Raw genomic sequence first — 13290 nt, 5'->3', positions numbered from 1 at the left:
TCCTGGGTTTACAGATAAGGCCCAGTGCTTGGGTGAGGCCGCATCTGAGATTCCGAGCAGATGGTGGAGAGGCGGGTGATGCAGGTATCACGACTTATGGGCCGGGGCTCCTTCCTCTCTGGCTGCCACCACTTCACCACTCTGCATTCCCCATGGCTACTTCCCTGGGGAGTTCAACAGGGTAGGAAGGTGCCACTGCTGAGCCTCAGCTGCAGGGCTACTGGGCGCCTGACTAGCGGCCTCCTCACCACTCCTCTTCCCAGCAGGTCCCAGCCCCAGAATCTCCCTCAGTTTGCTGACCACGAGGCACATGCGCACACCTGCCCTGCATATGAGCACTGCTTCCTGCTCTTGTATTTAGGACAGCCCCCTTGTCCCCATGACTGTTTTGTGGGGAGTGAGGGACAAGTTCCCTGGGATTGAAATTTAACTAGATCATCCTTCCATAAAATAGCATTCCTGGGTCACCCCTGTTTTTTAAAAACAGAGCAGACACTGGCACCGTTTTCTCCAGACTCTTGGCCAGTGAGGCTGTGGCTCCTGCGGAGAAGCAGGCTGTGGGGCAGTGGGCAGCGACTCAGAGCTCTGTGGTTCTTGTGAGGGGAGCCAGCTGCCCAGCGGAGCCCTAGCCAACCTGCGAGATGCCCTGGGAGCCTCACTCTGCTGGCTGGTGGCAGAGAGCGTCTGGCAAGAAGCAAAAGGCAACTGCAGTCTACATGCAGCCTAGGTAGGAAGACTCTGGAGCCTGGCTGCTCAGAGAAAGAAAAACTAACTGGCGAAAGTACATAGCTCCCTTAGATGACCCTTAGATCAGAGACACCTGCCTCACAGGTGTTGAGGAAACTCAGAGAGGAAATTAAGGTTTTGGGGAAAAGACAGATAGGACATTCCTAACAAGCATTTGGCACAATTACAAGCAGTATATTAATTTGGCAAAACACTTTACAATTATTTCCTAGACAATTCCACATATATCTCAGCAGGAGACGTTCAGCACAGACAAGGATGAGTTCTGATGCACTGGACAAAATTAGTTCAATTACTCATTTACACTGGAAGGTGCTTAATTAATTCTAACAGCCAGGAAACAGGAGACCAGGACGCGCTGCCCTCTCTGCTCAATGCCTGCTGCACAGGCACAAAGAAAACCCAACCTAAAGCAGGGAAGTTTCTGAAATATAAAAACCTTCTAAAATAAGAACTATCATCCTTTACACACAGAGATGACACAGGATGTATTTGTAGGTATGAACAAGGAAGACACTGGCTGCCTTGTGTTTGTGTAAATACAAAGTTCAAGCTCACAACAGAAGTCGAGGCCCTCTCCCCACCTGACGTTTGAGGGAAACAGAAGACTGCAGGGGGCGATTTGCCTACGAGCATGATTCAGCCTCAGGGCCTGGACCAGACTCCAGGTTGCATCTGCCTGGGTGGTCCCACAGTTAGTGCGCCTGTACTCTCTGCTGACGCAATGGCCCCTCCTGTCAGATGCCCAGCTGGGTACGAAATAGGGCAGCGAAGCAGCCCTGGGAGGGACAAAATCCTTTACTGAGTATCAAGAGTTTAGTAAAATGCCAGATGTTTTAAAGTTTAAGGGCTACTCAACAATGAATAACATTTTTTATAATATCCAAAAGGGCAGGTTTATTATAAAAAGGGAGGGAAGAAAAGGACGCTTGCAGACAAAAGTGGGCGCAAAGAGATGCCCCTGAAGTGGATGGGTTTGGTAAAGAGAGGCCTGCATGGTCAGGGGCAGGCAGCCTGGGGAGAAGCTGCCTCTGCTGCTTTGCAAAGGGAGAAGGTGTGTGAAGAGGTATAGTCACAGGCGGGCGGGAAGGCTGCTGCCAATAAAAATCACTTTCATCCCTATTCTGCCTGGAAAAGAAATCAGAGTTGGACTTGAACAGTAGTGTGGACATCTGGGTTTGACAGTGGAACCCCAACTATATAGTGAACTGGATCAAAGTGGGCAACCTGGGTTGCTGCAGGCCTTCCCCTATCACTTGCCCGAGGAAAAGGATTAAAATCACAGGATATATACTGCAAGGCCGCTACGTTCACATGCTACAAGTCTGACTCGGGACCATTCAATGACTACCTGAGTAAGCTGGAATTTTAATTTCTGTATTAGCTCCAGAGAGGGCTTTCTGGAGGATGCTGGCTAGGAGCAGCAACTGAAGGGGAGCTTCACCTGAGCTGAGGGAAAGAATTAGAGAGTTGGGAAGATGAGGATTCTGCCCATAAATGCAGATTTTCCAAGCCTAGTGGGAACGGCTGACCTCGTAGGCGCTGGGGAGAGCGACACTCATTCTTGAAGAAGTCCGGCGGCGGGTGGAGACGGGGTGGGGGGGGTGTTGGGGGGGGGGAGGTGCAGACAGAGAGGATGTGGATGGGGTGGGAGCTGGGGCTGCCAGAGATCATGAGCCCACTGTGCCAGACGGGTCCTGGGCCCACCTGGTCCAGCCTGTCCCCCACCTCCAGGATCCCAGACCTTGATTTGAAATGAGGACTTTTCATTTGTGAATCTATATGAGACTGCAAGTTTCTTTTAGGCAGGAAACATTTTTTCACGTTTCTTTTCTTTCTTTTCACGCTCTGCCTCGGCAGCCCTCAGGAGCATGCTCAATGGGGAATGAGGCGGGTGGAGCGCTGACCTGCAGAGGCCAGGGGGGCTAGCGGTTGCCTGAGCACAGGGCAGGTGGGAGGCCCTGGTCTCGATCCTCCCAGTGGCTCACTACCACATTGGACAACAGTTCATTCTTTCTCTCTGTCTCAGCTGTAGAATGTATGCAAAAGCACAGCTCCTTGTGAAGAAGCATGGCAGTGTTCACTGCTATTACCATCAACCTTAAAGTGTGAGCAAACTCATTTCTATCTTGAGAACCACAGTGAGCACCATTTTCTAGTCAACATTTACAAGGTCTCATACATTCAAACTTCTCAGTCAAAGGTACAGAAGACGTGGAGGGGGAAAGACTGCTCATTTGCTCTCAAAGAGGCTAATCATTCACGTGACAGCTTAGCTGACCTTAGGGATCTTGGCCTAAGACATCGTACCCTTATCTCACAGCCCTGGATTTTCCTGGACAGTGACCAATGAGCCCAGGGGGGTCTTCCACGTCCTGGTCTTTGGGCAGGGACACTCTGGTGCTCAACTATACTCTGCTGACTACCTCCAAATGGATGACACTGTTGCCAACAGCCCACTGCTTGGCATGCCCCCAAGGGCAGCACCGTGGTCCTAGCCCCGGGTCCTGCAGGCCAGCCTGGCAGTTTTCTTGGTAGCAGATGCTATCCTCTGTTTGGGGAAGGCTGGGAGAGATTATCTTTTTGTTTAGGAGGTTGCTGCTTGTCAAGAATGAGCTTGAGGATTCAGCTGAGGTCTGGTGGCAGTTCCCAAATAAGGACAAACATAGCCACAAAGCAATTCCTTTCAGAAGAAAAAGAGGCTAATTAGGGTCAGCCTGCTCCTTTTCCAGCAACTGGCAGAAGCAGCACATAAGTCGTGCTGCGTCCAGAGGGCAGTGTCTTGGCTTCTGCTCAGCGCCAGCCAATTGGATGAGCAGCCCGGAAGGCAGAGCAGACAGCACGGTGAGCTGAGCACAGAAAGTCACAGGCTCCCCACTCCCCAAACCTCTAGCAGATTTCACAAACCCCAGGGGGCAGGAACGACACTCCCTGTGTTCCAACCATGCTAATGGTCCAGAAAGAACTCTCTGAAACTGCTCCAAGGCCCAGCGGCTCAGAACAAACTGCAAGGATGCGCAGTGGGTAGCAACACCAGGCCCACCAAGCAAGCGCATGCCTGAGGTGAAGGCCAGCCAACCGCTCACTCACTCCTCACCCTAGCGGCAGCCCCTCCTCCCCCACCACCACACCCCCTCCCCAATCTCCCCTTTTTGGAACGCTGCCTTTATCTGGCCCTGGTTCCATGCTCAGCTTCCCTGTGGTACCTGGAGGTCTTTGTCATGGCCCTGCCTCTCCAGGATCAGCACCCGGTCCTGGAGCTCCTCCACGGTGCCCTGGAGCAGGTCGTTCTCCTCCAAGGTGGCGCTGAGGCGATGCTCCAGCTCCCGTTTCTGATCCGACAGCATCTTGATCTGAAAGGGGGTGGTGTTGTTATGGGCCTGATGAGCAGGAGGGCAGGGACTGGCCTCCAGATCCAGGGGTGCGGGTCTCCGTCCTGGGGCCCGGGGCGCCCATCTCTGAAACAGCAGCTGTGAACTCCTAAGCTGAAGAGAAAACCTCTCCCCTCTAGAAACTGTGTGGGAAAGGGTGGGAGTTGAGCTTCAGGGAAGGCGGAATGTGGGATGCCAGACAGAGGAAGGGAAGGTTAGTGTTCTGGAAATTCCACAGATAAGACAGAGAAGGGGCCCCACCTGGCCTGCCCATGATTTTGCCTCAACCCCTCACTTCTTGGAAAGCTAACCCAACAGCCAACATGCCATTCTGCCTTCTCTGGACGTGAGCACAAAACACCCAGCACAGCCCTGGGTATTCATGGGGGCGGGCCTGGCTCTGAGGCCACAGTTCAGATGCAGCGCCCTGAGGTAACGGGGAGCTAGCAGGGTGCAGAAAGCCCAGCAGCACCTGCATCAGCCGCGGTCCCAGGAAGGACAGGGACACCAGTGACCAGCTGACTATACACAGAGTATCTTTTTGACTGAGCAAGTAATTTGTGAATGGAAGTAATTCCTCTCCTTTTATTAAAAGGGCTGGTATATTTGTACAGTGAGTATCGAAAGTATAAGCCTTTTAGGAAGGTCTGTCTAGTGTCTTCAGTGGCAGTGAGAAAAAAAGAGGAGAAATGCCAAACATTTAGCTTCAAGGTTTGTAGGGTGACACGCCACACCAGCACTCCCCAAGGGCACAGATGCTTCACCCCAAGAACACCGCACAGCTCAGGGCTACAGGAAGCCTCCCCCCAACATTCCCAACTGCCAGTGGCTTTGGGGGCCTTTGGAACCCGGCAGGTCCCCTTGTTTCCTCCATCTATCAGATCCCTGCTGGACCAATCTCTCAGCCAGCTTCTTGCTTGTAAAATATTCACCTGCTATGACCAGGATGTTCTCCAGATTCTCTCATCTGGTGTGGATAACAATCCATTAAGAGAGAATCGCAGAATTTTTCCAGAGGGGATCTTGAAGTGGAAGTCTAACCTGTCCCAGGTCCACTGAAATCTATCTTCCCCTCTGCTTTTTGGGCTGTTTTCAATCTCTGCGCTAAAATTGTGTTCCTAGGGGCAGATCTTCCCACCAATCCATCAGACAGGACGCTGGCCTGGGGAAATGAAGAATTTGATCTTTGTCCAGAGAGATCAGGTATCTGACCGAACAAAGAAGTACTGTCTCTCAAGAGTGCCCTGGCAAAGGGGTCAGAAGCAGCAGCCCCTTGTGTGAATGCACCCACTATTCCCTGCACTGACGCGACACCAGCAGGGAAAGGGAATTCTCACTCTAGTTGATTTTAATTTAAATACCCACTGATGTTACATTTTCCTTCCCATGGATAATCTTTGTTTCCCAAGTTCCACTCAGTGAAGTAAGAAGGGAACAGTGTTTTGATACACAACCCTGACCCTTAGAAAAACTTAAGAGAATAATAAAATAAATTACTGGAAGTGAATAATATCATAGCTTGGCTTTTAAGTGTAACAGTGTTATGGGGTAAAGCAAGGAACTGGCACCCCACGCAGAAACTTAACACCAGAACTGGTAAACGCTCCTAGAAATGATCCTGTACCCAAGGGTCGAGGCACAGGGAAGGGGAAGGCAGGCAGGCAGCTCCACAGAGTCAGCTTGGCAGAGGTGACTGGCATGCACACGGGGTCACACACAGGCATGCCAACCCCACCAGCACAGACTACTTACTTCAAGAACCTGCTGCTCAATGCCAGAAGGAATCCCAAGGGAGGGGAGGAGGAGGAAATGAGAGGCAGGAGAGAAGAGAAGATAGGGACAGGTTTTAGGAAGAGTATCCTCAGGCCATCTCTGAAGCCCGGAGTGGCCACCTGGGCTTCTCAGACCTGACCCTGTGGCCAATTCCTTAACCACAGGGTGGGCACGCATTCAGCCTGGCCCCAGGCTGTCCTCCTCGTGCGTGACTGAGCTGAAGGGCTGCAGCTCAGGCTCTTGACTAAGGGGGCCACAGAAGCAGACAGATGGACACCTCCCCCAGGAGTGCCCCTGTGAGGTCCGGTGAGATGACCCCTCTCCTCCCCGCCAGGCCTGGACTGCCAGAGCAATGTTCTCTGAGTGCTCTTTCCCCCCGGCCCCCTTGGTGCCTCGACATGCTTTCAATAACACGACTATGTCCCAAGCTCCGGGCCAAGCCGCTTCCGCGTGCCAACTCATCAAATCCTCACATGGCCCACTTACAGGTGAGGATAACCCTTTACAGGTAAGGATAACAGGCCCCATAAGGAGGGCTGAACTGGACTTAAACGGGAGGGAGAAAGGGTAATTCCTTTTCCCATCTTCTATTTAGGGCTGGAAAGGATCAACACAGCATAATTAGGTCATTCCTGGTTTCCACACACTCAGCAGTAACTCTGAGTAACCCCGGTTTTCCAGATAACCGCCTACCCTGTGCGCTCCACTTAGTTTCCCAGATAGGTGTCTTCAGAGATTTCAGATAGAGCAGATTTTTGTTTCCCAGCCAGAGGCTCCTTATCAAAAAGACAGGTAGGCTGTTCCCCAGGAGGCTCACCTCAGCCTGAAGGCTTTCCAGTCTGATGATGTGCTGGTTGGTTGAAGAGTTTTTCTCCCGAAAGTCTTCTCTGAGGGCGTGGACTTGCATGGAGAGCTGTCTCTCCACTTCTGACGCCTGCAAGCAGAGGAGAGGGAGCTTCAGAGCTAAGTCAGAGGCTGTGCAGCACAAGTCTGTTTAAATTTCTGCCTTTTATTTCTCATGCACCTCTTGGCAACTTCCCACATGACCAGAAGTAGTGGATGAGACGGTGGTTTCCTACTGCCCACGTGAGCTCCCTGGCACCCCAAGACAAGCCCCCACCCATCTCCACCACGAACAGCTGTCCAGGTCGTTGGTCACTTGGATGAAAGGACCCTAGGAAAGAGAAAGCCCTTCATGTTATGTGTCACTGTAGTTACACGGCACACGCTTGGCAGACGCACTAAATCGGGAGAAAGTCTTACTTAACATTTTACATGAAAGAAAAGACAGCTAAGCTTTCGACTACAGAAATTCCTTTATTTCTCCCACCCATGTCCTCAGCGGGGCCCACCCAGCAGCCCATCCGTCTGCCTCTCTCACTGCCACCCATAGTGGGCACTCTGAAATTCTCTGTTAAGATTTTTCCCATTCATTCAGCAAGGGAATTTTATAATTTTAATTCTCTTAATTCTTGGGGGGGGGCGGGGGGAGGGGTCCAATGAGGTGATTATTTCCTACATTAACCCATTTATTTCCTAATGCTGAAACAAGGCAAAAGCCAAATTCCATTCCTGTGTCCTCAGCTTCTCTTGACTCTGGGGAAGAGGATTCTGGAAGACCCCTCCTTGGGTGACAGGGTGCTCCAGCCCTGCTCCCAAAGGCCCACACAATCCACTTAGAAGAACCCTGGCAGGTTCCTCCAGGGCCTCAGTGCTTTTCTGAGGCCAACTGGGGTCAGTAAACTTTATGGGTTCTCGGAGGGATCACTGTGCTTAAGTGGTTAGGAAGGTTTCAGAGGAGGTGGGAGGGCACTAACTATGAAATGGCAGGCTAGCTGTTCACCGAGGCTCTCACGGTAATGGTTACGTGTTCAACAGTTCTTCTTCGTCAAGTGCCATGTAATCAACTGTCCTTTTTTTTTTTTGTCCCACAGATTCAACAAATGCTCCTCTAGACTTAAAGAGCCACACAAGAATCTTTATCTAGAATTCTATGTTAAAATAACAATTACAAAAAAACCCCCACCATTTCTTTTTCCTCCTTATTCTAGTGATTAATTTCAGACATCGCCAGCCTATTTTAGACTTCTTAATTGCTTAGAAACAAAATGTTAGTCACTTTCACTTGAAAATATCTTAAGTGTTTACTATGTGCTTACTATGTGCCCAGGATGGCACTAAATGCCCTAAGCGCATTATTTCAGTTGTCACGAGCAAAGCAGGGCCTATGGCCCTCAACTTACTAATGAGGAAATGAGCTCAGGAAAGTGAGGGAAATTGCCCAACACCCAGTAAGGGATGATACCAGAATGGTAAATTCAGGGGTGTCTTACCCTCAAATTGCGGTACTGACTTTTCTTATTTTCTTGAGAATAACTTTTATTTCCAACACTATTAAAACCAAACTTTAGGGCCTCCCTGGTGGCGCAGGCGGTTGAGCACCAAACAGTGAAGCTGTCCGCAGCCTCTGCAGCGCAGGTTTGATCCCGGCCAGCCAGCAAGGGTCCCACATGCGTGGCAGAACTCTCCTGTCTTGCCCGCTGCTCCCCTCAGCAGTGTATTTCTTCAGTCTGCCTGTTCTGTTGTCGCCGGTGAATCCTCTCACCCTCCCACGCATCTAGCCTGTACCCCGGTTCTTGTATAAAAATAAATAAATCTTTAAAAAAAAATCAAACTTTACATGGGTCTCATTTAGGAAGACTTTCTTTTCTTCTTTTGTAATATTAAGTGATTTGAGACTTGAAATTTCTTCAAATGGAATTTAGGATCCATAAAGAAAACTCCCTCTTATAAATGCTGCAGTGTGACTGCCTGTATGGAATCAAATTGATTATCATAGTTTCAAATATGTTTGAATTTCCAAGGAAAGTACTGGGTAGCTCAGGTAGCTGACCTTACTTCCACCTTCTCCACTTTGACACGAATCATGAGCCACAAAGTCAGAGAGAAGTGGAGAGGGCTGCCAGCCAGCCTACCTGCTCCTGCAGACTCATCTCTCAGTGATCTTCCCTCAAATTAAAACTGTCTCTTTCTACCAGGAAGCCTGACTCCAGAGTCTGAGCTGCTAACCACTGAGCTAGAATGTCTTTTTTAAAACTCTGCCTCCTGGATGTGATCTACATCTCTCATTTGAATCTCCTAGGGCCCAAAGCTGCAGGAATCACTGACTCGCAGAGTCTGAGATGGAGAGGCACTGCCTGGTCTTCCACCTCCTGGCTCTGTGCTCCAGAAGGGCAGCCAACCCCTTGCCTGCACTGGTGATACCAGAGATGAAGCAACCAGATGAACAACCCTTCTTTTGACAAGAGCTAGCACACCTCTCAGGGTAAATTATTTTCTCCTTCTTTCAGAAATGAAATCTGGGGCCTCCCTGGTGGCACAAGAGGTTAAGCGTCAGCACTATAAAGCTAACGGCAGCCACTGCAGCACAGATTCGATCCCCAGCCGGAGAGCAACCCACATGGCACAGCAGACCTCTCCTGTCTCACCTGCTGCTCCCCTCTGCAGTGTATTTCAGAAGATCCGCCTGTTCTGTTCCCCACTCTGTCTCTGGTGAATCATTTCACCCCCCTGTACCTCTGGCCTGCACCCCGGTTCTTGTATGCATAAATAAATAAATCTTTAAAAAAAACAAACAAATGAAATCTAGCTCAGGTCTTTGGACCGATGAACAGAATGAACTGGTTATTTCTGCACATAAACAATGATTTCTTTGTAAAACTCTGATGTTCTAAACGTGTTCCAATCGAAGTATCAGGACCTCGACAAAGCCAGTCTTATCTCTACATTTCAGATTCGAAATGATGCTCCTCAATCAGGAGAGTGCACCAGGATAACGAGGTCTCTGAGAAGGGACACACTCAGCCTGACAGAAGGGATGGAATGATGGAGGAAAACACTAGAGGTAGGAGATCAGGATTGCAGCTCCTGTGCTAACGAGTTATATGACCACAAGTTACATGTGTCATGTAACCTCTCCGAGGCTCAGTTCCCCAAATTCACAGATTCACTCCTCTTTTACTTATCAACACACGAAAGGGTGAGAATGCCCATTTCTCTCTGATTCAGGGACTGTGTTCAATCACTGCAGTTTAGAGAAATAAAGGGAGGAAAGAAATATGACACTGCCAACAATTCAAGACAACTGTGGGAAATAATAAAAGATTCATGGATCGGTTGTTTTAAAGCAGGGTCTGAGAGCATGTGTATGGTCAGGGTGCTGCTATACGCGTGGCCAGCTTCTGGGGTCTGTGCTGAGAACACCCCATTAAGGGACTTGGCTGACATCACCAAGGGGATGGATCGAGCCCAAAAAAATTCAGAGGAAAGGCAGAAATATTTGGCACCCATGCCTTCGGTGTTATTCTACAGGTGACCTTTACTGCTACTGGAGAGCCAGCGACTGCCCACAAGCCACCAATCTCTTGGAGACGCAAACATTCCTATTTCTTCAAGGTGTGGGGCAGCAGTTATGGGCCTGTGACTCTTACAGGGTGTGGGTTTTGGGATGATTTAAGACAATTCATCCTAATAGTAGAAAACGGCAGGCATGGGACTTACAGTTTATGTCTCAAAATGATGGGCTTGGCGACCACGCCTGATTAAGCCGCCAGTAACGGTTGTGGGGAAATTGTGACAAAAAACGATACCTGAAAGCACAGGGGAATATAAAAAAAAGATGGTATAATTTAAGTTCGGGATTTGCTCTTTTCTTTTTAAAGCCTTAAATTCTTTTCTATAAAAACCGTAACATGTTCAGAGTCAAAAAAAAAAAAAAAAAAAAAGAAAAGAAAAGTGAAGGACCAAAGTGCAAGCTGCAGATCTTCACTGGTCCTCAGTGCCACTCTCCAGTCTCCATCCACATCAGTGAGGCTCTGGTAAGGGCTTTTGGAAAGTTTCTATTCTTCTCTACCTCGAAAGCATTACCAGACATTTGCCTTTAAAAAGAATACAGTTAGGGCCTCCCCTGGTGGCGCAGCGGTTGAGTGCTGGGCTGTGAAGCTGCCCGCAGCCTCTGCAGTGCCGGCTGGATCCCTGGCCACCAGTGAGGGTCCCACATGGCATGACAGACCTCTCTGGCCGCGCCTGCTGCTCCCCTCAGCAGTGTATTTCGTCAAGTCTGCCTGTTCTGTTCCCCACTCTGGCTCTGGTGAATTCTCTCACCCTCCCATGCTTCTGACTGCACCCAGTGCTTGTATAAATAAATAAATAAATAAATAAATAAATAAATAAATCTTTAAAAAAAAAAAGGAATACATTTAAACATCTTTCCATGTCAATATTTAAAGGTACCTTACTCTGTGTGTGTGTGTGTGTGTGTGTGTGTAGAAGAACTGGGGTGTAGGCCAGAGATGCAGGGGGTAAGAGGATTCACCAGAGACAGAGCGGGGATCAGAACAGGCCGATCTACTGAAATACACTGCTAAGGGGAGCAGTGGGCAAGACAGGAGAGGTCTGCTGTGCCATGTGGGTATCTCCCTGGCCGGGGCTTGAACTCAGGCTATCATGGTGACAGTGCTGAGACTTAACCCCTAGGCCACCAAGGAGGCTTGAAATGAACTTCTTTTATAATCTGAGTGCTTGGGTTTTTATTACTTAATTAGTCCTCAAGTTGGCAAACAACCTGATAGTGTGTTCCTCCCCTCCTCAATACGCCTGACTTGGTCAGAGCACCATCTAGGACGGGTTATTTTCTCTTCACTGAGCAGAACTGTTCCATGCTGACTTTTTTTCCTGACATGATTAATAATATAACACCTCCCCAAACCAGAGCTGATCGAAGCAGAACTACTAAATATATATCTTCTTGCTAAATGGAAGGGAAATTACATTAGTTACACATGAGCATCCATTTAACTAATTTGTCAAAAGGGGAAAAAATGAACCAATTAACTTAGAAATTACAGTGGAAAAGATCTACTATTTGCTTTGCCTGGTTTACTGAGTTTTACTTGAAGAAAAACAGTCTCCTCCTTTCTCCTGCAGGGCAGGATGGGCAGTGGGCACCTGCCTGCACTCCCTGCAGTGGCTGTGAGGCTGGTAATGCCTTCAGCAGTGGCTCCTCTATCAAGCATCCAGTGCATGCTTAATCCTGTTGTTCTCATTTGATTGTTAGAACACCACAAAGCAGATTATCTGACTCCCCGTTTACAGGTGAGTATGAGGAGGGTAAGCCATTTTCCCAAGGTCACACCGGTGCTGGTAAATGCTGGGGCTGGAATTCCCACCCCACCTACAGCTTCTATGCTCGTACTCAGTCTCAACACAGCGTTCCCACTCTATTTCCCTCTGCCCCCTCAAAAATACCTGTGAAAATGAAAGTGACATTAGAGCAATTATATTAAATTGATTCTAATTTAGGATAAAAAATGACTTATTTAAAACCACTTGTATTTTGCTGTGGTTGGAAACTATAATAACCCTACTGCAGAATGTGGGTCTGCCTTTACAATACTGTCAGTATTTTGCTGACAGTATTTGTCAGTATTTTGTTTCCTGGCCAGATCTTTCTCTGTGTGTACACAATTAATTATGATTATATTATTCACAGAGATTTTTCTTTTTTTCACTTGGCATTGTATCTCTGGGGTACAGAGATGTGGGGGTAGGAGGGTGAGAGGATCCACCAGAGACACAATGGGGAACAGAAGAGGCAGACTGACTGAAATACACTGCTGAGGGGAGCAGTGGGCAAGTCAGGAGAGATCTGCCTCATCATGTGGGTTGCTCCCTGGCTGGCCAGGGATCGAACTTGTGCTGCAGAGGCTGTGGATTGCTTCACAGTGCGTTGCTTAACCCTTTGCGCCACCAGGGAGGCCCCTTAATCGTATACTTTAAATGACTGCATAATATTCTATCAAGTAGGTATGTTAGTATATTCTTTATTACTTCCTTATTTGTTAGGCATCTGGGATTTCCTAATACTTTGCAATTATAAGGAATACATGTCACTGGGGAGGCAGAAGTAAAATGAACAACCTTACTGTGTCAGAAAGGTACATGAATTTAATTTAGAAAAGAAAATCTATACCAGCGTGAACCAAAAATGGGCTTATGATTAGCCTTTGCTTAAGTCTGGAAAATCTAATCAACCACAAGTCTCTATTTTCTTACTTTCGAGGACTTATTAAAAACTGAATTTGGTGCTATTTGCCATGAGCACACTGGCAGTGTACCACCTAAGTCTCCCTTTCACATTCTTGATTATTTGTAGTAAGAAAGCTGGTAGCTGTCTACTAGATAATATTAACAAATATAAAAAACATAAAATAGTCTTTGGATTTTCACCAGACCTGCTTCAGAATGCCACCGCCCAAGGCCTTTCAAAAACAAAACTCAGCAGTGAGGTTTTGTCCTGCATTTCTATTTTCCTTAATGTAGGAAGACAGTAAGATTTTCA

The 13290-nt window shown here is 48.4% G+C and overlaps 1 protein-coding gene across 2 annotated transcripts in view; it reads right to left on the bottom strand.

The window, feature by feature from the left end:
- The window catches only part of BICDL1 (BICD family like cargo adaptor 1), a gene marked incomplete at both ends in the record, with an annotated part of 65090 nt that overhangs the window by 13031 nt on the left and 38769 nt on the right, over positions 1-13290 (bottom strand). For both annotated transcript variants that reach the window (XM_084253332.1, XM_084253333.1), the window contains 2 exons: positions 3954-4100; positions 6709-6825. In XM_084253332.1, the coding sequence (XP_084109458.1) occupies positions 3954-4100; positions 6709-6825 (264 nt within the window). The remainder of the gene's footprint in view (positions 1-3953; positions 4101-6708; positions 6826-13290) is intronic.

This window comes from Talpa europaea, assembly GCF_964194135.1.
Source record: "Talpa europaea genome assembly, chromosome: 14".
Lineage (NCBI taxonomy): Eukaryota > Metazoa > Chordata > Mammalia > Eulipotyphla > Talpidae > Talpa > Talpa europaea.
The sequence above is the reverse complement of the archived record's forward strand: the minus strand, read 5'-3'. Positions and strand labels throughout refer to the sequence as shown.